The sequence below is a fragment of the Molothrus aeneus genome, chromosome 13 (genome assembly GCF_037042795.1).
Source record: "Molothrus aeneus isolate 106 chromosome 13, BPBGC_Maene_1.0, whole genome shotgun sequence".
Classification (NCBI taxonomy): Eukaryota; Metazoa; Chordata; class Aves; order Passeriformes; family Icteridae; genus Molothrus; species Molothrus aeneus.
In genome coordinates, this window is record NC_089658.1 from 4,475,293 (window position 1) to 4,503,193 (window position 27,901).

The following is a 27,901-nucleotide window of genomic DNA, read 5'->3' on the forward strand; positions in this document are numbered from 1 at the left end:
ATTACCTTAATTTGTAATTATTTTTTCAGTCTTGTTTCTCTAATGCTTGGCTGACACTGTGTTTTATTTTAGATATTAGTTTATTAGCTTGTGTTTCTTAATTTTGCTGTAAAGTTGTACCCCATGTACCAGCAGGGTATTACATTTTGAGTTATGCTCCTGGAATGTGGTTTAGTGCTGCACTTTAAGTTACTTTCCAGTAATTCACAGTTTCGAGATGACTTTGTTTATGAATAGTTGAATGTTTATGAATGTTGCAGCAATTTTTCTTTTAGCATTCCCTGTAGCCTCCAGTGTGAAGTATTGTATTATATTATAGAGAGAAACACAGTCCCACAGATACATGGGGGAGGCCTCATTGTCTTCAGTTCTGATGAATTCATGCAACAGGATAAAAGGTCTACTTTGAATTATAGACATTCTTTATGTGTAAGAATGGCATTTTCAAAGTTGTTTTTTCATCCCTTCTGAAATTTAAAATCTCATTCATAAGAGATAATTTGAATGCTTTGTATCCTTTAAAAATAGAGGATTTGTATTTATACTTTAGAAACACAGGGCTAAAACATCAGTGAAAGTATTTTTAATCTCTATTTATTAAGTGCTAAGATTTAGTCATCTAAAACTGCATTTTTGGGAAGTACCTTGGTGAATGTTGCATATTCTAGTACAACTGCTAATGTGGTTTTGATATTAATTTTTGGGGTTTTTTTAAAGCATAATATGTCTGATAATCTTTAAATTTTTAATGTCCCTTTTTTTAGGAAATATTATCTGCACTGTGCAGTGTGATGAAGCAGTCAAAGTGTTTACTGTACGGGGAACTTCATTTGAGGCTGCACCAGCGAGTGGTGGCAGTGCCAGTGTAGAAAAGTGTGAGTATTTGTTCTAGGCTGCTGTTGTTTTGTTTAATAGAGTTCGTTTTGCTCACTGCCTGGTGATGCTTTGTAGAAGGATTTGTCAAAGCAAAGTGATTGTCACCATGTAGGCTTTGTATTTTTAATCACAGGTGCTTGCACTTTTTAGTGATGTCTGATAAGAGAAGATAGAGATTATCTGCACAGTTACTTCCTTTTCTTTGGCCAGAAATGGAGATGATCTGTGCTGAAATCCGTGCTTGTTCCACTCGCTGCCTAAACGTCTGCCACTGCAGTCTTGAAACTTTAAGGAAGGACAAGTCATAGCTGTTTGAATAACCAGATTGGTTTTCAAAACAAGACTGAGCAAAAATAGAAGTTTTGGTTTAATCATATTGCAATTGAGATCGGTCATTACATCATCAAGCTAAATTAGTGGCAGTTTAAATTGATTTGAGAATAGAGAGTTTTAGATCAGTTTTAACCATATCAGTTTAATTTACAATTTAATGAAGCCAGTGTAGCTTGGATAATTGAGAAATCCAGTCAAGAATGACAAAGTAATAGAGGTTGGAAGGGATCTCTAGAGATCATCTAGTCCAGCCCCATGGAGCAGGTTGCCCAGGACTGTGTCCAGTCAGGCTTTGAGAATGTCCACAGGTGGAGACTTCACAACTACTCTGGGTAATCTGTTCCATTTTGGTGACCTCTGCTGTTTTTCACTGTGAGCCTTTTTGTTTTGTGGCTTAGTCCTTGCCTGTGACCCATCTTGTATTTCCTGACATCTGTGGGTGGCAGGAGTCAAACGTTCCTGAATGTGTTGTGCTGCTGGACTTGTCTGCCTGTGACACTGAGGCTCACACTTGTTGTGCTGGGCTGGTATCAGTGTGTGGCACCTGTAGAGCAGGATTCCTTGGGGTGAAGTTGGTACTGTAGTTCCCTGAACACAACAGAATTCCTTGTGGTTCAGTTTGGACTGTAGTTCCCTGAACACAGCAGAATTCCTCATGGTGCAGTTTGGACTGTAGTTCCCTGAACACAACAGAATTCCTCGTGGTGCAGTTTGGACTGTAGTTCCCTGAACACAACAGAATTCCTCGTGGTGCAGTTTGGACTGTAGTTCCCTGAACACAACAGAATTCCTCATGGTGCAGTTTGGACTGTAGTTCCCTGAACACAACAGAATTCCTCGTGGTGCAGTTTGGACTGTAGTTCCCTGAACACAGCTGGTGAACGAGGCTCGTTCCTCCGTGCCAGCAGCAACTGCAAAAGCTCACGGCAGAATTGGTTCTAGAGGAACTCTGAATTGGGCTTGAGCTCAGGTTTCAGCTTGAAAATACAAGCTTGAGCTCAGGTTTCAGCTTGCAAACACATGCCTTTTCCTTTTCCTTGTGGGGTTTGCTGATGTGGTGGATGCAGTGACGCCCCTGCCGCCCGTGGGCATCTCGGAGTGGATCGAGCAGAAGCTGACGAAGAGCGACCGGCCGGAGCTCACCAGTGCCAAGGTGGTCGTGTCAGGGGGTGAGTGATCACAGAGAAACTGACTGATGCTGCACTGCACTGATGGGACCTCTTGGTAAATCGTGTCTGTAATGGGATACATTAGGAAAAAAAAGAAATTCTGATGTAATTCTCAAATACTCCATGGGAGCTACTGGGGAAGCACCCAACGTGTATATTGTGTAAAGAGGTAATACATGAGTTTAGCATATGCTGGGAGGCTTTGTTAGAACATTTTCATATTTGATGAGCCTCTTTAAAATTTTAGCAATATGAATTGTTTTTTAGATGGAAATTTATAATGTTTTTTCATGTATCAAAATTTATCATGTATCAAAATTACTGCTGATAATTTCAGTCAGTCTGAACATTATTATGTAATGACCTTAATGATTTTAAAATGTGTATTGATTGTATTCTGCTCCTTAGGTATCAAGTGATGGACTGTGATTTTTACTGTATGCTTACAGCTAAAATGATTTCTTACTAATCCCACTACAGTGTTTTGTTCCTGAAGCCAGCAGAGGGAGCACAAATTAGTTAAAAAAATTCTGTTTCCCTGGTTTTGGAGAATGACCTTGATGGTGCTGTGTTCAGGAAGTAAACAAGACAGAGTGGTGTTGGTTTATACATATGAAATACTAATGGCAAAGACAAAAGCTAAATCTCCAAATATTAAATATTGGTTAGTAATGTATCCAGAAATACCCTGTGCAGCCATATCTTTGAGTCTTTGCAAATGCTAATATTCATACAGAAAGTTTACATAGGCCAAAAAAAAATCTTAAAAAAATGTGTTCTTTCTTGATCTTCTTTTGTTCTTAACTTTTAAGGGAGGGGCTTGAAGAGTGGTGAAAATTTTAAGTTGTTGTACGAACTTGCGGATCAGTTGCATGCTGCAGGTAAACTTGTTTTCCTCCTTTTTTTTAAACCCTGTTTATTATATTTAAACAGGTCACATTAAAACCAGAATTCATCTTAAGTCTTTTATTTTCATATCTCTATCAAATGGTTAAAATGCTCTTAGTTTAGTAATAGATAAAGTTTGATCAATAATACTTAAATGCCTGTGTATGAAGCAAAATATTAACCTGTAATATTCCCTGTGCTTCTCAAATCTCCAGAACAGAAGCTTGCAAACAAAAAGTGAAGTTGTCATAGCTCATTTTGAAGAGCTAATACTCTCTGCATACATCCTTTTCTAGTGCTTCTATACAGAATCCCACTCACATTGTTGTAGTTTGAGTGGCTCTGCCCTTTTGCTGTGCTTTTGTATTAACAGGAGAAAATCAACTATATACAATATCTCAGTGAAGTTTTTTCTATAAAGGCTGGGAAAGAAGGAGAAACTGTTTGCTCTAATGTTTTAATTCCATTAATTTTAGCATTTACATGATTGGCTTGTTTTTAAAGTGGTGTTTTTGCTAACTAAATGTCCATATGGAATTTTTGAGTTTACTGTGATATTTTTCTTTACCACGCCTGATTTTTGAGATTCACAGCAATACAAGATAGCACATATGTTGCATTCAGACTTGAAGGAACATTTTGGGAAGGCATTTATGGGAAAATCTTCTTTTGACAAAGCAACAAGAAAAAAAATCATGGAAATATGCCAGATTGAAATCCTTGGTTTAAATATATGGCCCTTTGGGCTGGGAGTAGGGATTTCCTGTTGCTTATGAAGTGCATTAGCACTTAGTATTTGGATGTTTTTAGCTAGTGGTATAGAGAGGGATTACCATAAGAGCTTTTAAGAGGGAGGTTTTTAAATATGTGCCCTTAGAGTGTGGGACTCTTCAGTAAAATACATGGGCTTTTATGGTGATATAAATTTGGCTTGCAAGTATTTTAAAAGAAAACATTGAAAATATTTTCTTTCAACCAGTTGGAGCTTCCCGTGCAGCTGTTGATGCTGGCTTTGTTCCTAATGACTTGCAGGTCGGACAGACGGGCAAAATAGTAGCACCAGTAAGTATGGAAATATCTCTCATCCTAGGGCTGGGATGGTTTCTAGCATGCATTTTCCTTCAGAGCAAGCACTTAGAGATGAGCTGAGTCTTAATTCCAGGCCTGACAGGAACATCAGTGTGCCCACTGTGATGCTGTCACTTGATGGTGCGTTTACAAAATGACAGAAGCGAGCTGGGATGGAAACCTGTGCTTTGGGTGAATGGGATGTGTTCTAACACAGCTTTCTCAGGGGTTTGCATGCTGCATTCTTTCATAGCTGCCTGAACCTTCCTTAGCTTCCTAGCAGCTGGCATTGATATGCTAAGAGATGTCATTACTGATGTATACTCAAAATTACATCAGTCCGTGGCTTGATCTCTTGCAATTGGGTGTTCTGGGTTTTTTCAGGTGATGATTATTAAGAAACTTTTAGTAAGTGTCACTGAATTATTGCAGTACAGTCAAAGCAAAATTTTTGTAAGAAATGAAAGTGCAAGAAATTTAAGAAAGGAATAATCTGCAGACTGGCTGCTGTAGAATACCAAGGACGTTCTCTGAATGGCTCAGTATTGGGCAATAGCATGCTGCACATATTTTTCTGCTATTTCTGCATCCCTTTATCACAGGGAACTGATTTTTGTGTCTGTGTGGGCCTTTCTGTCCTGGAGAAGTCTGAGACTTCTTTCATTGTTCTTTATGACCCAAGGACATGCAAGAAAAGCTGGAGCCAGCCAGATGAGGCACATTTGAGTGTTTGTGAACAGGAAGGTACAAGTGTAGCACATTTGAGTGTTTGTGAACAGGAAGGTACAAGTGTAGCACATTTGAGTGTTTGTGAACAGGAAGGTACAAGTGTAGCACATTTGAGTGTTTGTGAACAGGAAGATACAAATGTAGCACATTTAAGTGTTTGTGAACAGGAAGGTACAAGTGTAGCACATTTGAGTGTTTGTGAACAGGAAGGTACAAGTGTAGCACATTTGAGTGTTTGTGAACAGGAAGGTACAAGTGTAGCACATTTGAGTGTTTGTGAACAGGAAGGTATAAGTGTAGCACATTTGAGTGTTTGTGAACAGGAAGGTACAAGTGTAGCACATTTGAGTGTTTGTGAACAGGAAGGTACAAGTGTAGCTCACCTGGTGGGGCAGAGCCCACATGAGATGTGAAGGTCTGTCAGGGGTACCCTGAGCTCCTTTACTGGAGTAAAGGTTTTGCCTCTCAGTAAGGAGCTCTTTGTGTATGGCACAGAAGGCACCCAGGAGCAGCTTTTTACTTGTTAGTGGCTTAATGAGACCAGAAGGGAAGACAGAGCTGAAACTTAGTAGGAAAACTCATTGTATTTCAATTGCTGCATTTACCAACTCACAACAATTTAAATAATACTAAAAAGCCATGCAAGTTCAAAACCTTGATAGGATCCTGAAATGTTTTGCCTTTGCCCTTGCTGCAAATTTAAGCAATTGAAGCCATGACCATTATTTTTCTAGTAATAAATCCAGCAGGACAGAGTAATACTTCGATGTCAAAGACAGGAAATTGTGATTCTGTTGTCAGCTCTGTCTGCTGGATTTTCTTGATTTTCATGGAACAAGATGTTCCATGCTTCTGATTTCTTCTGTCTTGAGTTGTGGATAGGGATGTTTGCTACTTTTTTGGAAGTCCTCATCAGAGGCCATCTGATGATGACCCTGTGGGCCTGAGTTGAGCTATTCACAGACGTGCTTGTGTTTAAACCTGTAAATCTATGTGATGACCAACTGCTACAAAACACTCCTTCTGAGAAGCAGACCTATTGATAAGATTAAGGTCATTCCAAAATCTTGATTGCAGCGATATTAACCTCTGCTGTGTAAGGAAATTGGGAGGTTCTGTGGATTATAAATGCAACCCCAACTCTCTCTGCTTACCAGGGTATAAGCTAAGTGTCATTTAAAATGTGTATTTTGAAAGGGCATGAGATGGGACTAACTATCCTTAGTTCTTTTCTACCTAAATATCCATTAATGAGGTGGAGAATATTAATTTGAAGACAGCTCAGCTCTGGTTTGTGTATTAAGGCTCAACAATGAACATTCTTTCCAGAGTCAAGGGCATATAAACAATTATGTTGAAACAAAAAAGGCTGGTTTTTGATGATGATACAATGCTGTATTTTGCCACAGATGGCCCATAGCAACATGTGAGAGTAGTAAGAACATAAAGCCACATCATAGGATCACATCAGTGTTGTCATTGTCCTCTTCTAGAGGATTGTTAAATAGCCTTTAGTCAGGAGTAATGAATGAATGTTAAACTTGGTGTCATAAATGATCTGAACTGGCACACGTGTGTGGTGCTCTATTTGTCTGCAGGCTGATGCATTTTTCTCTCATCTCACTTCTTAACAAGTGTTTGTTAAATAGTGAGTTGTGCTGAGTACTGGAAATTACATGCCTCTTCTTTCAAATTTCAGATATTTAGTGTGGATCTTAAAATACATGCAAGGATAGCATTCAGTGCCTTAGAAATATAGAAAATATGGAATGTTAATTGTAATGGAAGTGCAAGTTGAATTGATATTAAGCCCACAGAGTTGCTTACTAGAGGTTTTCATTTTTCTGTGTGTTGGGTAGGCATCTTAAATATGAAGCAGTTGAAAGCTGCAAAATCTTAATTTAAGATTCCTAATTCTACTTCACCATCTTTTTGGTACTTCAACTAGAAGTGGAAAATAGAGTTGACTTGAAGAACTGAGCTCTTTTGGTCAGGTCAGGATGGCACTGGCTATTTTAGCAGCTCTCAGAAGATGCTTTCTCCCTGCGTGAGCCGTGCTCGGTGTCAGTTCAGGGAGACCTTGTGATATTCTGATATTCTGTCTGGGGAATTGCAAAGCAGCTTTGGACACTGGGCAGGTGGAGCGGCTGAGAGCTGAGTTTTGTGTTCAGTTCTGAGTTGACATGGTGTGTGTGTGCCCTCTGGGCGTGTGGGTTTTGAGCAGGGGAAGAGTCTCAGATCCAAGAAGCTCTGGAGTCTGAGGCACGCTTGTTCTCCTGTGCAGCTTCTGCTGGGAAAGTATCTCAGAGTGTGCTCTGGCACTCTATTAATAGCCTGCCCAGTCTCAGAGGAGGAGTGGAATGCATTGTTTTCCAGGACTCTGGAACTGGGTCAGCTTGAGACTGCAGAGGGACAAGGGTTAGTTCCAAGCTCAGCAAGAGGGGAGGTGCTTCTGCTGCTCTTTGGTTGCCTGCTGGGGTGTTTGTGCTCATCCCTGGGTGAGAACATAGCAGAACTGTCTGAGAGGGCTGCTGGTTCCTTCAGCTGTGCATGTGGGGAAGGAAGGGTAGCCTTGGTCATTGCTCCTTCATAATTCTGTGACTGGCTTCAGTTTTTGAGAGTGCAGCTCAGACAGTGCTTCACAGAAGCCAGGAACTCACAGGCACAGCAGCTTTCCAAAGGGCTGAGGTGTTAAACACAAACCCTGCCACTCCAGGAGCAACTGGAGTTCATTGCACTGAAGTGATGGGAGAATGCAGGTAATTAAAGAGCACAGATTTCACCTTGTGGCTGTTTGAGCCCTGCTTCTGCACAGCACATCTGCTCTTCCAAAGTAACCTTGGACACCTAAACTTCAAGGTGTTGATCATGTTGGTGTTTAGGCATATTGTTGGGTTTGACTGGATCTTTGGCAATTTTTCTTTTGTACGGTTTTAATCCAGTTGTTAAAATATTCAGTGTATTATTTTTGTTTCTGTTAGTACCTTTTTTTTAACCTCTTGCTTTCAGGTGATTGAGGCTCCTATTTGAACATTGTGTCTTATGAAAGAGAAGGCTGATTTGTATTATTTGATGAGATGGAAGGAAATTTTTAGAAGTGGATATATTAAAATATAAAATGTTTTCTTCCTAATTAAAAAAAGCAATTTAGTAAATTCAGTGTCTTTAATCAGTGACAGCCATTTTAGCATATTTTTTACAATTAGAAGCCAGTTTTTCCTACTATTTCTTATATGCAGGTGTTCTGCAGAAAAATGAAATTTGATTCTCAGGTTAAGTACTGTATGTATTTTCTGTTCAAGGAAAAAGCACTTGTAAGAATGTTAAAAGTAGCTGGTTTTGGATAAAAATATCCTTCCTATTAGTGTTTACTACTAAATATTAGTTAAGTGTATCCAGAAAATTTAGTATTTAGAAAATACTAAATTCCCTACAGAAATCAAGCCTACCACAATTACCTCAGAGTAACTGCTGTTTTTAGATAAGAAATTTCAAATAGTCAGGGGTGTTACCTTCCCCAGTAAAAATCTTCCCAGTTCTTTCTCTCATGCTCATAAAGAAAGAAAGAAAAACAAAACAGGTGTGGGGATGGATGGATGGATGGATGGATGGATGGATGGATGGATGGATGGATGGATGGATGGATGGATGGATGGATGGATGGATGGATGGATGGATGGATGAAAAGTGGTTTTTTTCAGTCAATTAAAACTTGGAAATGGAACATGAATGCTTCATTTACTAGTTCAGTATTAGCTTTCCTTACCCAAGGCATAATTAGCAGATTTCTAACATGCAAAGCAGTGTGTAATCTTTCTCAGGAACTTGTGCAGTTTGTCTGATATTCAAGCAAACAATAAACTCTGACTTGTGAGAAAAGGCAAGGAACTGCTCTAAACCTCTGCTGCCTTCTGTGGGACTGGGCAGGAGGAGTGGGGGGCTGAGGGTCCCTGCTGGGGTCCAGCAGTGCCACTGAGCCAGCTGGGTGTGGAAATTGGAGATGCTGGGCATGGCTGGGACCTGGGCACTTGTTGTGCAGTGTCCACGCTGCAGGTGGGCAGTGCTGCACTGCAGTGCCCTGCAGCTGCTGTCCCTGAATGCCCAAACTGTCCCATGCTTTCCTAGGCTTGCCCTTGCAGCCTGCTCTGATGAATTATATTCTTCCCTCAGGTTTTGAAGGAAGGTGGGCTTGTACTGGGGTTATCTCACACTCAGCTTCTTATCCCCAGAGAACAGCCAGAATCTCAGTGACACTGAGAGGTGCTTTTCTTGGCAAGTGTGTGTGTATTTTGTTATCCTCTGCCCTTGTGAAGGATTAGCTGCTGTCTGAAAGGTGTCCTTCTGATTCAATCTCTGCAGAGTCTAAATCTTCATTCTTCTAAAATTGGTTCTCTTTCAGGGTCTAACTCTAGAACTGCCTTAGTTTCTGCTGTAGGATTTCCTAGCTGGCAAAAGTACTTTCTTTTTTAATTTTTTATTTTAAGTGTTCAGTTGCTGCTGTCTTGTTACTTTCAACATTGGGTGCAAAACACTAATAGATGGCAAGAAACTGAGGTGGAAGATTCAGGAAGGCACAAGTTAGGAAATATGTGATGTAGCAATAATTGCCACTGGATGAAATGACTGTGCTAGAATGTGACCTGATGCACAGAAGGTGGGTGCATGCACTGAGAAGGCTCCTGTGGGCAAGGTAGAGGGGAGCTCAGTGTGGGTCTGATGTGGTGGCCAGGAGGAAACTGCTTGGCTTCAGTGCTTCAGCTTTGTGCTGGAGGAGCTCTCTGGCTGTAAGAGACAGAAGGAACTTCACAAGGGAGGCAGTTTACAACTGTCAGGAGTTGACAGTAATAATGAGAGGAAAAGAGGCATGGGAGAGGTGCAGCTTCAGGTGAGACACTGAGGACTGAGATGTTGGTTCACTGGAAAGGCACCAAAGCTGTGTAAGAATGCTGGAATTCTTGTTGCTCCCCCTCTTCTAGAAGAGGATGGGATCCTTTCTGAGCCTCTCTGTGCCCCCAGTACTTTCCTGAGCATCCCTTTCACTGCAGTGAGTGGCTTTTAGCACTTAGTGTAGTAGTCATCGTGCTTTGGGAGGAGCAGGCAGGGAGAGGCACAGTATCACATCATTTACACCATTCCTGTATTTTCTATTTCTTTGTAATAAGTGAATGCTAACTGTCCTTGAGTGTTACTTCCTTCCCAGCATTTTCTTAGGGATCCTTTGCTTGTTCAGATTAGCTTATCTGCTGTTTCCCTTCACTCTCTTATGAGGAAGCATAAGGAAAGTGAAACAGGGGATATTTTATTCTAGTATTTTTCTTTTTTTTTTTGTTCTCTGGCCCTTACCTAAAATTACTAACAACAGAACAAACTAATTAGTTCACTTGGCATCATGAGAATTGTCACTCCTCTTGTCTGGATTGTACTTCCTTAAAAAAAGTTCTACTCTTTGATAAGATCTTAATTACTTCCTCATTTGCTGCACATACAAGTGAATATTGAGATAGCAAAGTTTCCCTCTTGAAAAGCATGGTACATAATGTCTGCTCTCTTCAGCTTTGTAGGAATGTGTTATTTGTCCATCAGGTTTGTGGGTGTTATTAACAGGCCAGCAGGTGCACTTTGCATGGGATAAATGGTTGGGGCTGTTAGGTAGGTGGCAGATGGGAATAGCATTGGGAAAACCAACTGTGCTTGGGAAATTGTTTTTGGAATATCTCCTCTGACAATTCACTGTTGTTGAAAAGTAGCTTTATGGTGGCAAACTTTAGAGAGCTGTTTGTATGCAGCTGGGACTGAATTTACAGACTGTCTTTCTCTGACTTGCTAAAAAGCTAAGGATTGACAACCCCTTTCATCCTGCATTATCCAGTGTAGCTTTTAACTCCAAGAAAACTATGTTCACAAATTGATGCTCTGCTCCTTTGGGGTTGGTGCAGAAACATTAAATTGTACTAAAATATTCATATGTGAGTGCATTTAGCTGAAAGCAATTGATGTGCTTTTCCCTGGAGAGAGAGGGAAAAAAATGCTGTATGGCCCTGCACTCCAGCAGACACCCTAGCCATGCTTAAGAGTAATTACACAGCTTGGCTGATCAAAGGTTCTTAAAGTGGAAAAGAAGCTGCAGTTGGGCTCTGGTTTAGTGATGTGTGCTTCCTGCATGGAGTGGGTTCAGCTGCACCAAAGCTGCAATCCTGCAGAAGTGTGTGAGGTACAGTGGAACAGGCATGAACTACTGTCAAGCCAGAAAGTATTTTATTGGCCTAATAGCTTGTAATTGGAAGGAATCTCTTGTACAAAGCAATTTTGATCGCAAAGATTTCTTTCTAATTTCATTGTCCTTTCACTCTTGCAAAGAAAATAAAATATCTGAGCTGCCTTTAAAAATAGTGTGTATCCAGAGGGGTTTATTAAAGTGGCCTGTTTAAAAGCATGCCATTGGTAGGATGATAAATTCGTGTGTGTTGGAGGTTTTCAGCATAATTCAAAAATTGTCATAAAAATCAATAGCAGTTGACAGCATGCTTGCAAAGTAGCTACCTCAGCTTATGGGCACCTGTGGCTGCCCTGTGGGCTCTCACAGCACCATTCAAGGGCTCTGGAGTTGAAATAAAAACTGTTCTTGTAGTTCTCTTGAGCAAATGTCCCTTAACAGCCTAAGGCATATTGAAATATTCTCATAAGTATAAGCAAAGTAATATCACATGCCACAAATTATTCTATAAATAATTGCAGGAGTCTGTATGCACAGGAAAATAACTGCATTGGTATTTTGGTAATTGCAATCATCCACATGCAGCACTCTGTGCATTTGTCCAAACAGCAGGTACCTGGCTGTATGGATTCTGGGGCCAGATGTGCAGATGGGTGCATGTGAAGTCTGCCAGTGAATAAATTGGGTATGTCTGAAGCAGAAACAGAGTTTAGGGAATGGCCAAGGAGGATTTTTTAATTCATTTTAATGATTAGCATGTAATGACTCTAAGACATACTACAGTCATTTCTGTTGGAAAAATATAAGTCTAGATTAATACTTTAGCAACTGAGAAAGTGGATTTTTGATTTGGAATCTTGCCTTTGAATAGGATCAGTTTGGGAGTTGGGAGTTGTGGGGTTTTTTAGGGTGGCTGTGATGTAAGTCTGTGCTAATAAACTTGGAGGTCTCTGTGAGGGTCCTGCCTGCCACCAGCACTGTGCAGGACATGTGGCAGGACAGATGGAGCCCCTTGGCCTCTGGGCTGCCAGAGACACCTTGGGCTGCTGCTGTGGGCCTGGGAGAAGCCTCGTGGCTGCTTCCCATCTCCTGATGTACTGAGCCCCCCCAGCAGCACATCTGGAGTGTTGGTCCCTCCTCATGGTGCCTCCCTGTGCTCTGCTTTGCAGAGTCTTGCCTGGTTGGTGCATTCAGTGTCCTGTGCAGTGTGTTCCCTGTTCCATCTGCTCTCTCCTCTGGTGTCCCTTCCCCATGCTGATGTCTGCCAGCGACTTCATAAAAATATTTGTGGCATGGCTGTGATGTTTGTACAGTATTTCCTATGTGAAATGAAGTTACTGAGAGCCAAGACCATTTTCTAAGCTGATGTCATGTCCATATACCACCAAAACGTTTACTTCCTTGACTTCAGTTGCTCTTGGCACTCATGTGTTCAGAGTGCTGTGAAGCCTTTGCTCTGCAATGTGTGTGTGCTGTTTTGCTGCCTGTTCTCGTGTGGCACAGTGCTGGCAGCAGCCCTTCAGTGGAAATCTGCCTGTGCCCAGCTCTGGGGAGTTGACAAATGCTGCTCCATGGCCTGGACTTTGCTCTAAGTGCCTGTAGCTGGGGGCTGTGGATCAGCTGCCTGGCAGCAGTAATTAGAGCAACTTCCAGGCTTCCAAAAAGCTGGAATTTGACATTGGTGTAAAGCCGTATCTGGCTCCTGAGAGGTGTGACCCAGCCTTGGGTTCATCTGCTCTGTGCCTTGCCTGGGTGTCCTGCCCAGAGGAGGAGCTCCTTGCAGAGCCTGTCCTGTGCTGCCACGGCCCAGCACCCTCTGCAAGGGACTCTGCCCTGGGCTACCCAGCTCCTTTCTGCTTCCCTTCCTCACATGCTTCACAGGGCCTGGGGCTACAGTCCTGACCTGGGACTTGGAACTCTGACACTGCAATGGCAGGACTCAGCAAAAGGCCTGACAGAAGTTATTTCAGGGAAAGCATCAGAACAAGGTTGTTACTCTGAAAAGAAATAAAGATTTGAATTTCTCAATGCTTTATGTCATCTCTGGATGACCAGTTGAATTCTCCTCAGGACAGCAGTGAACAGTCCTGAAGCTTTATCATTTAGACATTGTGGGTCCTTTGGGTCCCTCCTACTGAACTGCAGAATAGATTAAAACTAAGATTTAAGCAGTGCTGTCCCTTTGACAGCACAGAAGTGTTGCTAAGAACCTGCTGTCCTGTGTGTTCTCTCCATGAAAACACTGCTGAGGTGATCTCCTGTCAGGGTTAGAGCTGGCTGGCAGCACCACTTGTCTGAACCAGGGAGCCCAGAGCACATAACCTGGAAGGCCATGGCCTAGATGCATAATAAGGGCTTTTAGACAAGCCTGGTGATTTACAAATGTCCTTTTAATGAAACATCCTTGTCTTTCCTAGATATTTTAATAGAATATATTCATAGGCATCTGGCTCCTGGTTAGCTGGATTCTTTCCAAAGATTGAACTTCACAATGTTAAGCAGACTGATAAGAGTATCTGGTAGTCTGGATGACTGGCACTTAATGAATTGCTCTAAAAAAATCAAATTACAGTAATGTGTCTTTAAAAAGAGCTTGTATTAAAGACAGCATGATGTTAGAATAATTTCTCCTGAAACATCTGTTCTCTTATTTGGTATAATTAAAATATCGCATTCTTACCATGAGTTCTAATGTGGACATATTAGGTTACATTGCAGCTGTGGTTAAAATGGATTGACCTCCAATAGTAATCCACTTGGTAAAAGCCTGTGAGGCCAAGGAGTTTCTGAGTGTGTTCACCAGCTGTGTGGTTTTGTGGAAGGACATGGACTAGATTCCATGATTCAAAGGAAGCCTTTTTGATAGGAAATACTTCGTTTCTGCTTTATTTCCCCTCCCCTTCAGTTTTTACGCTAGAGAGTTTTTCTATAAAAATACAGAAGAACTTCATAAATTTCATTTATCTATTCCTATTTTACAAAACCATAGTGAGCAGAATCTGTGGTTGGAGAAACAAGAGAAAGCATTTTTTTCTTTCATTGCTGTACTGACTCTGAGGCCTGTGTGGCAGAAGCCTCTGTGGGTCTGTGTTTGAACACCTTGGTTTGCCACTCCTGTGTAGCTCTGTGCCTGTCCCACAGCTGGGCTTGGCTCTGCCATGCTGAAAGCCACATAACTGTAAGGCAGTTTCAGCTGCACAGTGCTAAGATTGGTTTTGATCCTCTTACCCTCCCTGTGGCCTCCCAATATTATTTATTGAATTAAATTAGATTTATATTTTCTTAGATATGGAATACCCTTGGTATTTTTAAAAGAGAAATTATGTTAGTATTTGGGGCTGTGTCTTTTCTAAGCACATGTGAAGTACCAACTTTTGACTGCTTTTGGTAGAGGAGCCACTAACTAAATTGATGTGTTAATTTTCTGTTACTGAATGAGTTGGTGAAAGGTACTTTCCTTAGTTTGCTTCTGTAATATTACTTAGCTGAAGAGTTCAGCTCTGACTGGAAGAACTGTCAGGGCCCTGAAATACCCTTGGTTTTGGGTGGATGATAGAATGGATGACTTTCAGCCCAAAGAGAAGTAGTAGTTTTCAGCTGTGAATAAAACAGCTGACTCAGATTTATTTACCTATAAATTGCAATCTCTTTTGACTGTAAGGCTCTTTGGAGATGTGAAAGTGGATCCCCAAAATGTAGAGCTGTTGGTGTGGCTGGTGTGCCCTCTGTACCCATCCTGTGTGGGAGTGGGCAGGGAGGCTTTGGGAGGGCTGGTGAGGAACACAAACTGCAGATGTGCAGGGCACCAAACCTCAAAGGTTTATCCTGCTCTAAAGGGAGACATTTAAAGGCCTAACACCTCCATTTCAGCTTTGAGCATTCTGTCTGAGGTAAAGGCTCTGAGGGGCTCTGAAGAGCCCTGCTTTGCTCTTCAGGCAGCTGCATTATCCATCTGTAGGTTCTCTTCCCTAATATTTGCACTGGGAATCTCCAGGGTGGTGGAGAACATGGACTGCCCTGGCCTTTAGCTGAGCATGGCAGATGTTTTTGATGCAGACTTTGTTTATTATTTTCCCCTAATCTGTCTTTGCTCCTTTGGGATTCTCCTTTTGCAGTCACATTGCATCCCCAGGTGGGGAGGGAACCAACCATCAGCTCCTTTAGTACTGGAAACTACTGTAATGTAAGAACTGCTGCATGTAATTGTTAGGGTTAAGGTTTGTGAGAGCTTAGTGAGTCTGTGGTATGGAGACCAAAAATGTCTGTCTCTTGTTTTTTCCTAGGAACTTTACATTGCTGTGGGAATATCTGGAGCAATCCAACACTTGGCTGGAATGAAAGACAGCAAGGTATGTGAAGGTGGATGCACTAGAAGAGATTTTTGAGGAAGGAAGTGAGCTGACTCCCTTGCTTTTGCATCAGTACTTTAGTACTTTAAAACACTTTGACAAAAAAAGATCCTGTGGCAAAACATCTCATGCAGTAGCAAAACCTTTGCACTACAACCCACAGTGATCAGTGGAAGCAGCTAATTGACTTTGTTTAAAAAAAACCCACCCCAAGCACATATGCCTGAATTCTATACAATAGTTCCATTTGCCTTAATTCCAGACTATGACATATTAATTCATGCATAACAATGCACAATTTGAATTATGAACTTACTATTCCATAAAGTAAAAGATGTCTCTGACATTCCTGCATTTAGCCATTCAAATGGAAACCTGCAATAAAATGGCAGTAAAACTTTAAAAGGTTTAACTCATTAGCTGCCAAAGCAAATAATCCAAAATTGGAATTGCCAGTTTGGCCCACAGTGCAGTGTTTGAAAAGAGGAGCAGAGTTACCTGCTGATTGATACTATCAAATGGCAGACATCAAAAACTGGAGGTCCTGCCTCCCAGAGAAATTTTTTAAAAAGGCTGTGTGGCTTTTTTTCTATTTTCAGACAATGAAATTAACCAAGCCACAGTTTTGAATAGTTTATAAAGCTGAGGAGGAGGGCTTCAAAACTTTTCAGGTAGTTTCTTGTATTTAACCAGGGAGTTTGTGACTGGTAATTGTCCTCAAAACCAGCCTGAGTGGAAGGATGATCTCTGCTTTCTTACCATTTTTTTTCCTCATGTATTATATAAATATTTTGGGGGGGAAATGATAAGCTTTCTAAAAGCAGGGACCTGAGTGGTGTTAGCATTAGTTGATGCACTGGAGAAAAAAACAACCAAAATTCAAGATGTTAAGGGTGTGTGATGGGCAGAGGTGAAGGTGTCTCTTGAGAAGTGGGAATTGTGGCAGTGTATTCCCAAGGGTTCTGGTGACCAGCACTGCCACAGTTTCTGCCACATTCCTGCTTGCAGTGCAGCAGAGGGAGAGTCCAGGCACAGCACTGCTGCCACGGCCACCTGGGCTCCTCTGGCACTGCTGGGCCACAGGTGGCTTTGTTTGGAGCTTTGTTTGCAGCAGTTCAGTCTCCAGCCCTGCATATTGGAAGCTGCATGGACTTGATGTGACCCTCTCTGTGTTTATCTGCTACCTTAGCTCACTTCAGACTGCCGGCAGCACTGGGAACCTCTGACTTGAAGATCCAGAATTTCTTTTGTTACAAAAACACTGAGCAGTGATATTAACCTGTACTGTCACAGCAAAACCTCTGCTTTTATGGCTTTTCCAAAGGCATCTTTGATATTTTGAGGTATTCTGCTATAACAAATAATGACAGAAATTCATTGATATGAGATGCTTATTTAACCCTTCAACTTCTCCCATATCTGAGTTTTTTAGCGTAAGCTGATGTGTCTGTTGTAAAATTCAGATTTAGTTACTGGTATTTGGAATGTGTTCTGTCTTCCTTTCAGCTAAGGCATTTAGGTGGGGTAGTTATGGAGAGGATCCAGTTTTCCCAAACAAAGAATTCTGCAGCCATGGGAGCTCTCTAGAGCGTCCCCTGTCCTCCCTCAGCACTCTGAATTATCTGGCATTGTGAACTTGCACACTTCAGGATATGTTTTCCAAAGCAGTTGGATGCTTTCTACCAAGTGAGATGTATAATTTATTTGTTCTTTTACAGCAAGGTAGAAAATGCAGCTTTTGAGGAGACCTGAAGAATTGTTGTTGCTTTCTTTCCTTATTTCTAATTCCCTCATGAGAGTTCCCCTGTCTTTTCTTACTCAGATTTAACTCACAAAGTTCTGTTGTGAGCAGGGTGGTGCTTTTGCTGCTCACCCGAGTCAGCAATGAGGTAGGGACCCAAATCATACTGAAGTTATTTCAGCTAAAGGAGGCAGAGGAAGGACTAAGCTGCCAAACCAAAGCTTCAGACAGTTTTGCAAGCAATTTGTTAATTATTTTTGTGATAAGGACAGAGCTGGCAGCCCCTGTGGTGCTGGCCTTGGCTGGGCTTCAGCATCAGCCCCTGTGGATGGTTCTGCAAGGGATGGCAGGGCCTCAGAAGGCTCAGAGAAAGGCTTTGCTCAGGGATCACAGCCTGGATTTGCTCCCTGCTCTGCAGCTTGTCTGGGAGCCTTGCATTTGCAAAGAGGGGTAACTGAAGTAAAACTGTAACAGAGGAGAGCTCTGGGGAGAACATTTCAAGGGCAGCATTGCTGCAGCACTTGCACGTCCTTGGCCATAGGGCAGGGCAGTGCTCTGGGTACTGCCCGCTTGCATTTGTGGTGGGGTCCTCTGCAGGGACTCTCAGGGGACAAATGGCCAAGAAATAACATTGCTGGGGGCCTAAAACCACAGGATTTGTCAATGTTTCTCTTTGAGTTACTGCCACTAGGCCCCTGCTTCCCAAGCCATTAATTTTGTTGGATTTTCAGTGGAGGGAGTAGAACAGAGCAGGGAGTCGTGGTTCCCTGGGTGTGGCAGTCAGGACCTCAGCTGCCTGTTGGGTCACAGCTGTCCCCAGCCATTGTCCCTCTGGCACTGCCCCAGTCTGTGCTCCAGGCCCCTGGTTGGTGAAAGGCTCCTTCTGGGAGCTGCTGGCTTTGCTTCAGGCTTCCTTTCCCTTCCTCTGCAGAGGGCTCCCCAGCCTGCTGCACATTTTGGTGGGGACACCCAGCCATGCTGATCTTGCTGGGAGCTGTCACAGGCAGTTCAGGATGATTCAGTGTAGGGCAGGGTTTAAACTGTTGTTTTCTGGATCATTGTGTTGGGATTTGTTGTGCTGTTTTCTACTGTGTGACAAACTAAATGCTGTCCCATTGTAACTACAGAGGCCTTTGGGCAGGGCTTTATTGTGCTTGTTGTAAATGCTGCCTCCAGGTTAGTTCTGCAGTGCTGCAGCTTAGAATGTGCAGATAATCCTTTGTAGTAATTTTTTTCTAGGCTTTTCTACAGGGAAGGATAGAAGAGATGTGTATGCTGAGCAGGGAAGGAAGGGTTTGTGGGTTTTTTTCAGGGGGATTGTGATGTATGTGGAGGGAAGGAGGTGCTTGTTTTTGAGATGGAAAAATATTAAATGCCCAGATAAATCTTCTGCTTCTGGGGACTTGGAGAGAAATATAGCCCATTTCCTGGCTAAGACCTGGCCCTGTAATCCAGCCCCAGAGGATGATCAATATCTAGATTTCATATGGTGCTTTAACTTTCCTTGCAGACCATTGTTGCTATTAACAAGGATCCAGAAGCTCCAATTTTCCAAGTGGCAGACTATGGACTGGTAGCAGACTTATTTCAGGTGAGGCTAAACTTCATGTAAGGGTAACTTTGGGAGAGCTGACAGGGGCTTATGTAATATAATCCCTTGAGTGTTAACCACGTCTGTGTGAGGGTGTTTGTTGTTTAAAGATTTGCTTTCTGATGTCATGATTTGCATGCTTAAAATCAAATCCCTGCAGGTAGGTTGTGTTGGGGGGTGTCACAGCCAGCCTGCCTCAGTTCCCTCAGTTCTGGTTTCCTGAGGTTGAACCACTTTGGAAATAACCACACATAGGTGCTTGCATGTATTTTTAAGCTTCATAAAGTTTGGAAGTAGAGAGTTGGCAGGAGGTGTGATTATTTCTGCCTGGGCTTGCTGCCTCTCTGACTGAGGCCCAGGAGGAGCTTGCAGCTCCCTCTGGAGCTCCGAGCCAGCCCTGTCCCAGTGCCTGTGTGTGGCCACACGTGTGAAGGGCGGGAGTGGCTCTGTGGAGGCATGGGCAGAAACTCTGCCAGCACTTAATGCCATTCCTGAAATAATGCCCGCTGGCTCCGTGGTGAGCACGGGCCTCTTTGTGAGCCAGAGACAAAGTCACATTCTGAAGAAACACCATGTAGACAATTTCCTTAATAAATTTTGTACGAATGCATTATTTCCACCTAATGGAAATGTAGCTCTCTTAAATAATTAAGAGGCTTTATTCAGCAGGAGAGAAGTGGGGAGTGCTGTGAGCCTGGAGTGCTGTGCTGGGTGGGAGGGTGGGCAGTGTAAGTGCAGGGCTGGGAACTGCACAGGGTCAGTTTGTGGGGGTCAGAGGGGAACATGCACTACCCTGGCACTGGTGTTTGCAGGCGGTGCCAGAGATGACGAAGCTCCTGAAGAAGAAGTGAGTGCTGGTGACGGGACCTGGCACTGTGGAGTAAGGGCAAATAAAGGATTTTACTGGAAAGAGGTGGGGTCGGTCACTGCGGTGTTGGGATGGTTGTTTTTCGTGTTGGGGTTTTTTTGGTGGTCAGTTGCATGGCACATGGAGTGGTGGGGTGGAAGAAAGCAAGACAGGGAAAGCAGGTAAGAGAAGAAGGCAAGAGCAATACAAGGCAGGAGGCTGCATGTGTTTGTCAGTGTTTATTCCCATCTCCACACCCCTCCCAGTCACGCTCAGCCCCTGGGCAGGGTCAGGCTGGGCCCAAGCTGTCCAGCAGCTCTGTCCTGCCTCTGGCACCATGGGGCTCGTGCTGGCCCTGGACCGGTGGGAGTTCCACGGTGTTCCCGGCCCAGTCTGTTTGTCCCTCCAGGCCCTGTGGGTCCATACTGCCCTAAGACTGCTGGAAGGTCCATTGTTCCCAGATGGCCACTGTAGGTCCCAGCTGGCCCAGAGCTGGTGGCAGGGCAGGTAGGTCGTGTGCACACAGGCACAGGGGAGCAGAGGCGCTGCTGGCCTCGCCCTAGGCTGGTGGCCATCGCAGCAGATGCCACAGGTGTCTTCAGCACCGCCACCTCAGCTGTGGCAGCCTCATGGCCAGCGTGGTGAGCGTGTCCCCACAGGAGTCCCCATTGTCCCAGGCGGGCTCTATGCCTCGGGAACCCTGCCCAGCCGTGGCTCTGGGGCCCCCAGCGCCCCGTACTTCTCCTCGATCGTTGGGGCACCCTGGGGGCAGTCGAGGAGCGGCTTGAGCTGGAAGACATCAAGGCTCTCTTGGTTCCTGCGGTTGTAGACGCCGAGCCGGTGGCCCAGGTCGGGGCTGGCCCCCACCGAGCCGGCCGGGCTGGGCAGCTTCAGGTTGACGGGATCCAGCCCCTTCTGCGCCAGGCACGCCTCCTCCGACAGGGACGAGAGCAGCTCCTGCACCGCGCGCTGCCGGGCGGGCGCCATCGCGGCCCGGGGCTCCTCGCAGGCCGCGCTGCAGTCCGGGGACGAGCCCAGGGTCGGGCTGCTCTCGCTGCAGCCCCGCGTGCCCGAGCTGGCCGTGGAGCGAGAGGCGCTGCCCGACGTGAGGCTGGCCGAGGTCCCGGTGCTGCCCAGGCGCAGCGGCACCTCCACCGTGAACAGCTCCGAGGAGATGTTGGGCCGGTGCACGTCGATGGCGGCCGTGGTCACCACGCAGATGGCGGCCTCGGGGACTCCGCTGTCTGCAGGGACAGAGCACAGAGGGGCTGAGAGGCCTGTGGGCAGGGGCTGAGAGCGAGGCCATGTGCAACACTCTGTACCTACAGTGATGGACACACAGCCATCTGAGACACCCATGTAGCACACAGACCCCTCTGAGCCATACATGTGTATATGTCATATACAGATACTCAGCAAGGCGGCCCTTTTCTCTATCCCCAGCTCTCTGTGTTTGTTCATAGAGATGCACTGTATGCCTAGATCTGTGTGTGTAAATACACCAACCCCTAGAGCTTTAGTCACACAGCTGGTGTGTACATGTGCATAAGAAACTGCACATCCATTTTGCCTGCCTGTACATGGACAGGCAATAGGTGCCTATGGGCCATAGTGCCTCCCTTAAATACCTGGAATTAGCTACTGCTGCACAGCATGCAACCCCCCCCAAATTGTACTCATTTTTCTGTACGTGGGTGTGTCCCCACAGGGATATACAGATAAAAATGCACATTTATACCCACACAATAACAGCCCCCCTCTCCTGAGCCAGTCTTTAACTTAGGCACACATGCCTTTTATGTATCTCCTGTATCTATGCTGGGGCTGCACAGGCAGCGAGGGATACACAGCCATACCTAATGCCACATACCTGCATATACGTACATGAACACACACATTTGTTACATACAATACACAGGTGCAGAGATGAAGGCTCTCACCCCCTCCCCACCCCATTTCATATACACACAGCCTGTAGATACAGAGATGAGGAATTATGTTTGTATGAGCCCCATATGCAATACATTGTACACAGACCTTCTGTTATACACACACAAGATACAGTGTCCCCTTGAAAGGCAGACAGCTGTCTACCACTAAATAAAATATATACAACCCCTCTACCTTTCTACAGAAATGTGTACATACTTCTCTGTATGTATATTCATTGGCTAGAGATATATGTAGAACATGATACCTGTAGATGACCCCATCTATCTCTGTATTTACATTGCTATTTATCACAGAATCACCAGGCTGGCAGAGACCTTCAAGATCATCGAGTCCACCCAGCCCAAACACCTCAAATAAACCCTGGCACCACATCCAGGCTTTGTTAAACACATCCAGGGATGGTGACTCCACCACCTCCCTGGGCAGACCACGCCAGAACTTCATGGACATATTTTATTGATATATTTTTTTATTTATATACACATCTTTAGACTATATGGAGGTCCATATATGACAGTGCATATACATATAATATATAGACCAATAATACCTGCCTTCCCTTTAAATACATAGCATTATCTATTAATTGAAAACACTTGTGCTTTCACTCACAAGTATACTTACCTTTAAATATAAATACATAGATTTCTCACTGTGTGTGTATGGCTGGGGAACACAGTTATAGAGACATACAGAATATATTTTACCTATACATGAACAACCCCTCCCCCTTTTAGTCTTTTGATATGTACATCTATGTAAATAAGTAAATAAATAAAATATACACCCATGTATCTTTTTACATCTTTCCAAGTATGTTATGGGGATCTAGACATACATATCAATATATAATACCATATACCTCTCTAACCATGTGTAGACACACACATATATAATACAGAGGTGTATCTACACAGTCTCACCCACTTAATTTTATACATACCTAATCTTTATATATAAAGCATACAGATAGGGGGAAGAGCTGTATCTGTGCACACACACACACACACATATATATACATATACATATACATATATACACATATACACACATATACATATACATATATATATATATATATATATATACACACACAAGCCCTATATGTAATACATTAGACCTATACATACATATGTACATTTTCTGCATACATAGCTGTGTGTGTGTGTGTGTACATCTAGGCATAGATAAATAAAAACATATAGAGGTACTAGCTGTAGAACAGTTGTTGTCCCCCTTTGAAAATGTAATTGTTACACTTTAAATAGAATGTATACAATTACACACATGTATACTTACCTTTGTGTATGACTATTTATGTCTTATGGTGTATATATAAAAATCTGGAATGTATATACAGGAACATATATCTAACATGTATCAAATAAGATAAGATATACATGTAACACATGTATAGCTCTACATGACACCTCCAACCTTCATATTATGTTTTAAATTATATACAAACACCCTTTTACAGACAGCAAAATTTATTATGGGGATGTGTACATAGGGATATACATCTATGTGTACTACAATATGCACCTACATAGATGGGCCTGCCCCAGTTTAAATCCTTATAACATACCTGCATAGACTTCTCCATGGAGATATGGGGACTGTGTGTATAATATATATATTATACACAATATATATATCAAAATATACTATTTATAAATATAAATATCCACAATAATAGGCTGCATATACATGCACACACACACTGTAGAGCAGGGTCCCCCCATAACAATACATCATTCCTATGCTATGCAGCCATTTTACAGATGCACTGTGTAGTCCCCTCTTGAATTCCATCCGGTTGTCACTGGCAGCTGCACAGCCTGACCTTTGTGCAGAAATGCACAGGCTTGTCACTGTGTGTACATACAGGGACAGTGTACAGATCAGGATATGCACTGCAGCCACACCTGCACACCCAGACACACACGTTCCCTGGAACAGGAGCTGCCCACAGCCAGTGAGATGCGTGTACAGACACACACCGTGTTAGAGAGAGACACAGGAATTCAGAGGTACAGAGGGAAATCCACAAACATCAACAGTGCTGTACACCTGTACATACATGCACATCATACATGTGCTGTAGGACACACTGCTACACACATACAGTCTGTCTCCCCCTCTCCCTTTTTATACACATAATCCTTAGATGTCTCCAGACAGATATGGGCAGTATGTGCATACATGAGCTCCATACAGAGTATTTTACATACACACACACGTGTATATACACACACACATATACGCTCTAATACATAACTCACACCTTAAATATATAGAATTATTTATTACTAAATAACAAAGATCCCACCTCTCTGTGTATATTTATTTATAAGATGCATGTATTTATATACAAATATATATTAAAAATACATTGTAACTTTATGTGAGAACTTAGATATATCTTTATTGCTATTTGTATAATGGAGGTTAATATCAAGGGACCTGTGTATATATACACATACATCTGTAAATAAATAGGATATGCCTATATATACCTGCTCACTACATATATATACATATATATACATATATATGTGTATATATATACATATATATGTGTATATATATACATATATATGTGTGTATATATATATATATGTGTACATACATATATATATATAGACAACACACAGAGTCTCTCGCACACAATCATTCTGTAGACATACAGGCAGTGTGTACATGGATGAAGAGTCCCCTGTAAAATACAGCATACATGCATATGGACTTTTGGTACATGGAACACACAGTACTCCCTCTGCTCTCCTTACCTAGAACACAAATCCCCACATCTGTAAGTGTATGTTCATACACACATACCTATACACACCTATAAATTTGTGTGTACATACACAGTGACTGCAGCTATAAGGATATACATATATTGTACATTATACTTAACACCAATGATACATATTATACATATAAAATTCTATTACCTCCCCCTTTTAATGTTTCTCAATGTATAGCAGGGGGATATACATCTATAAACAGTACTGTGTATATAAACACAGTATATAAACACATCTATAAACCTGTGTATATATATATATCTCTCTGTATACACATACACACAAAATAAAATACATAGATATATACAGGGTGTCCCCCCCAAATTTATATATTCATTTATCCACAGAGCTGGGGGAATATATGTGTGTATCTACCCCATACATAGGATACAATATATACATCTGTAATGCTTACATACACATATGTGGAATGTATATATACAGGGATACAAACATGAAATACATCATTGCTATATGTGAACACACACACACACACACACACACACACATACACATTATGTATATATGCATTTGCACAGAAATGGTCTCACACCTTTCCCTTTTTACATACCCTACAGCTATGTATAGATTCATACATCTTTATACATAGTCCTGTAGAGCTTGGGGATGTGTGTGGAGGGATAGACACGAATAAAACCAATACTTTATACCTCTATATGCACGTGTGTACATTTTTTAAATAGCTCTCTATATAATTCATGTGTCTATGGATTCAAAGGCTTTGTCTCTCACACACACACATGTACAGACTTTATATACCCATATACACAGCTTTATATATAGACATCCATATTTTTAGAGGGAATATCTCTATGCATGTGTTTCTCAATGTTCCCCCTTCATAATATATCTACATATGTACACATATTCTATATATAATACATATGTCTCTATATATACACACTCATGTCCTTTCTAATGTATAAACCATACACATATTTAAACAGGCTCTCCCACATATATCTCTCCCTGTATCTATATATGTATCTTTACTTATATTTATACATATACAAAGTACTAAAGTAGTACACAGATCTTTACCTGTCTTTGTATCTGTCTGCATATATATGCATAAATAGCTTCTATACATTTATACAGATGTAGGATAAGCCTATATATAAAATTCTATGTGCTTATATAATTATAGAAAAACAAGTATATTTTTATATGTAAGATATAATAACATGCATAAAATAGATTAAAAAGAGATGTATATGCAGAAAGTCTTATACACACTTCTAAAACAGATATAATTATGTTTTAAAATAAAATATATGGACATTTTTTCCCCTTTGTGTCTATGTGGGGAATTTATATATATGGGGATATAATTAATAATATAATATATATACTTGATACACAAAGACGGATCCATATTTATGTCACAGATATGATACATATTAAAAATATATGTATATAGCCATTCACACCCCCTATATGACCTAAGATATATAAAATATGAATATACAGTTTCTCTCACACATGTATAAATATGCATCTATCCCCATATATATGGGATAGACATTATACCACACTGCAAGTACCTTTATATGGACTGTGTACAGACTGCATGTATGTATATACAGACTACACAGTCCCATCCAAGCACACAGCTCTGCATGTATGCATGTGGCTAGAGATACATCATACATTACAGCTCCATATGCACACACATATAAATGTAATGCATATAAAACAGGAATCTATAGACACAAACATGTACAAATGCCTTTACAGATCTTTAAATACACGGGACCATACTGCAGCCATATTCATATGCACATATCCTGATCTATGAACACACACAGAAGCCATCCTCAGCAAGCACATCTATCTGCCCAGTGATACAGTGTAGGTATTCAATACAATATCCATGTGCTCATAGAGTCACCGAATGGTGCCTCCCAGCCCACCCAGTGCCACCCCTGCCATGGCAGGGACACCTTCACCATCCCAGGGTGCTCAGCCTGACCCTGGGCACTGCCACAGGGCTGTGCCAGGGCCTCATCATCCCCTCAGTGCTGCCAGCCTGACCCAGGGCAGCTCCGGAGTCTCGGAGTCGCTGCAGCAGCTCCAGGTCCTACTGCTGGGTCAGCGCTGCCGGTGGGGCTGAGCTGATGCTGATCCTGTCAGGGCCAGCTCTGTAGGTGGGGCAGAGCAGGGCAGGCATCTCCAGGTCCTTTCCTCAGGGCTGCTCTCGATCCCCAGCCATGGCTCGTGCTGGGGAGTGCCCAGGGACAGGGCCAGGCTTCCCCTTTGCCCTGCTGAGCACTGGGAGTGTTCAGGAGCCCCCCTCTCCAGCCTGCCTGGATCCCACTGAATGCCAGCTGGGCGTACAACCAGACACTCACACTCCCTTCTGGTTAGTATTTATGTAGCCTCAGTTCCATATGAATCTATTTCCATTTATATACAGGATTAAAGATATACAATACATTATACAGAGAGATATTTTCATTCCTGTAATATATACACATGTATTTCTATAATATATACACATATATTCTGACCACCTCTCACACTCCTTTCTACATTTAATATATGCATTCTAATAAAATATCTCAGTATGTACAGAGACACAGTCTTTCCCATGTCTTTATATTTAGATAAAGCTCCACCTATATGCAGACACAAAATCAAAAATACCTTCATATGTGTATAAATCTGCTTACATAATACCCATATGGGGATGTGTGTATGTTTGGAGAGACATATATGATACATTATATACATACATGTAGAAACATGTATGTTTACTTACATCTTTATCCATGTATATGTATCTGGGTTTGTGTGTGTATACAGATATGTATAACTATATCTATGGATATATAGAACACAGTATAGATTTATATGCATACACATACATTATATATATACTAGGCATATCCTTATATAGAGAAATATATCTATATATGCCTATATTCCACTATGTATGCATACTATATATAAAGTATGTAACACACTCTACTTATGTATATATACACGCACATACCTTGTGTATATTCTATGTACATGCATATGCAGGCACACACACATTGTTTTCTTTCCTATAACTCTGTATAATATATATGGGGATGTGTATGTGGAGATACACAGTTATAACACATTATATTTAAGCACACACACATTTTTAATATATATACAAAATGTTATATTCATACCCCACCTGTCAGAGCCTGCCTTCCTCAGCCCCCCCTGCCAGCAGCCAGACCACGGCCAGCCCCAGCAGGGCTGTGCAGAGCCCCCAGCACGGGCAGAGCCCCCTGTGCTGCCCAGCAGGGCTGTGCAGAGCCCCCAGCACGGGC

General features: G+C 42.3%; 2 protein-coding genes across 2 annotated transcripts in view; one reads left to right on the top strand and one right to left on the bottom strand.

Moving 5' to 3' along the window:
* The window catches only part of ETFA (electron transfer flavoprotein subunit alpha), a 29,750-nt gene extending 9,882 nt beyond the window's left edge, over nucleotides 1-19,868 (top strand). The window contains exons 6-12 of the mRNA XM_066559152.1: nucleotides 765-875; nucleotides 2,277-2,378; nucleotides 3,191-3,259; nucleotides 4,246-4,328; nucleotides 15,561-15,626; nucleotides 18,878-18,958; nucleotides 19,771-19,868. Of these exons, the coding sequence (XP_066415249.1) occupies nucleotides 765-875; nucleotides 2,277-2,378; nucleotides 3,191-3,259; nucleotides 4,246-4,328; nucleotides 15,561-15,626; nucleotides 18,878-18,958; nucleotides 19,771-19,809 (551 nt within the window). The 3' untranslated portion in view covers nucleotides 19,810-19,868. The remainder of the gene's footprint in view (nucleotides 1-764; nucleotides 876-2,276; nucleotides 2,379-3,190; nucleotides 3,260-4,245; nucleotides 4,329-15,560; nucleotides 15,627-18,877; nucleotides 18,959-19,770) is intronic.
* A 161-nt stretch (nucleotides 19,869-20,029) lies between these two features.
* Nucleotides 20,030-27,901, bottom strand: part of TMEM266 (transmembrane protein 266) — an 84,738-nt gene continuing 76,866 nt past the window's right edge. Inside the window, exon 12 of the mRNA XM_066559150.1 lies at nucleotides 20,030-21,049. Within this exon, the coding sequence (XP_066415247.1) occupies nucleotides 20,490-21,049 (560 nt within the window). The 3' untranslated portion in view covers nucleotides 20,030-20,489. The remainder of the gene's footprint in view (nucleotides 21,050-27,901) is intronic.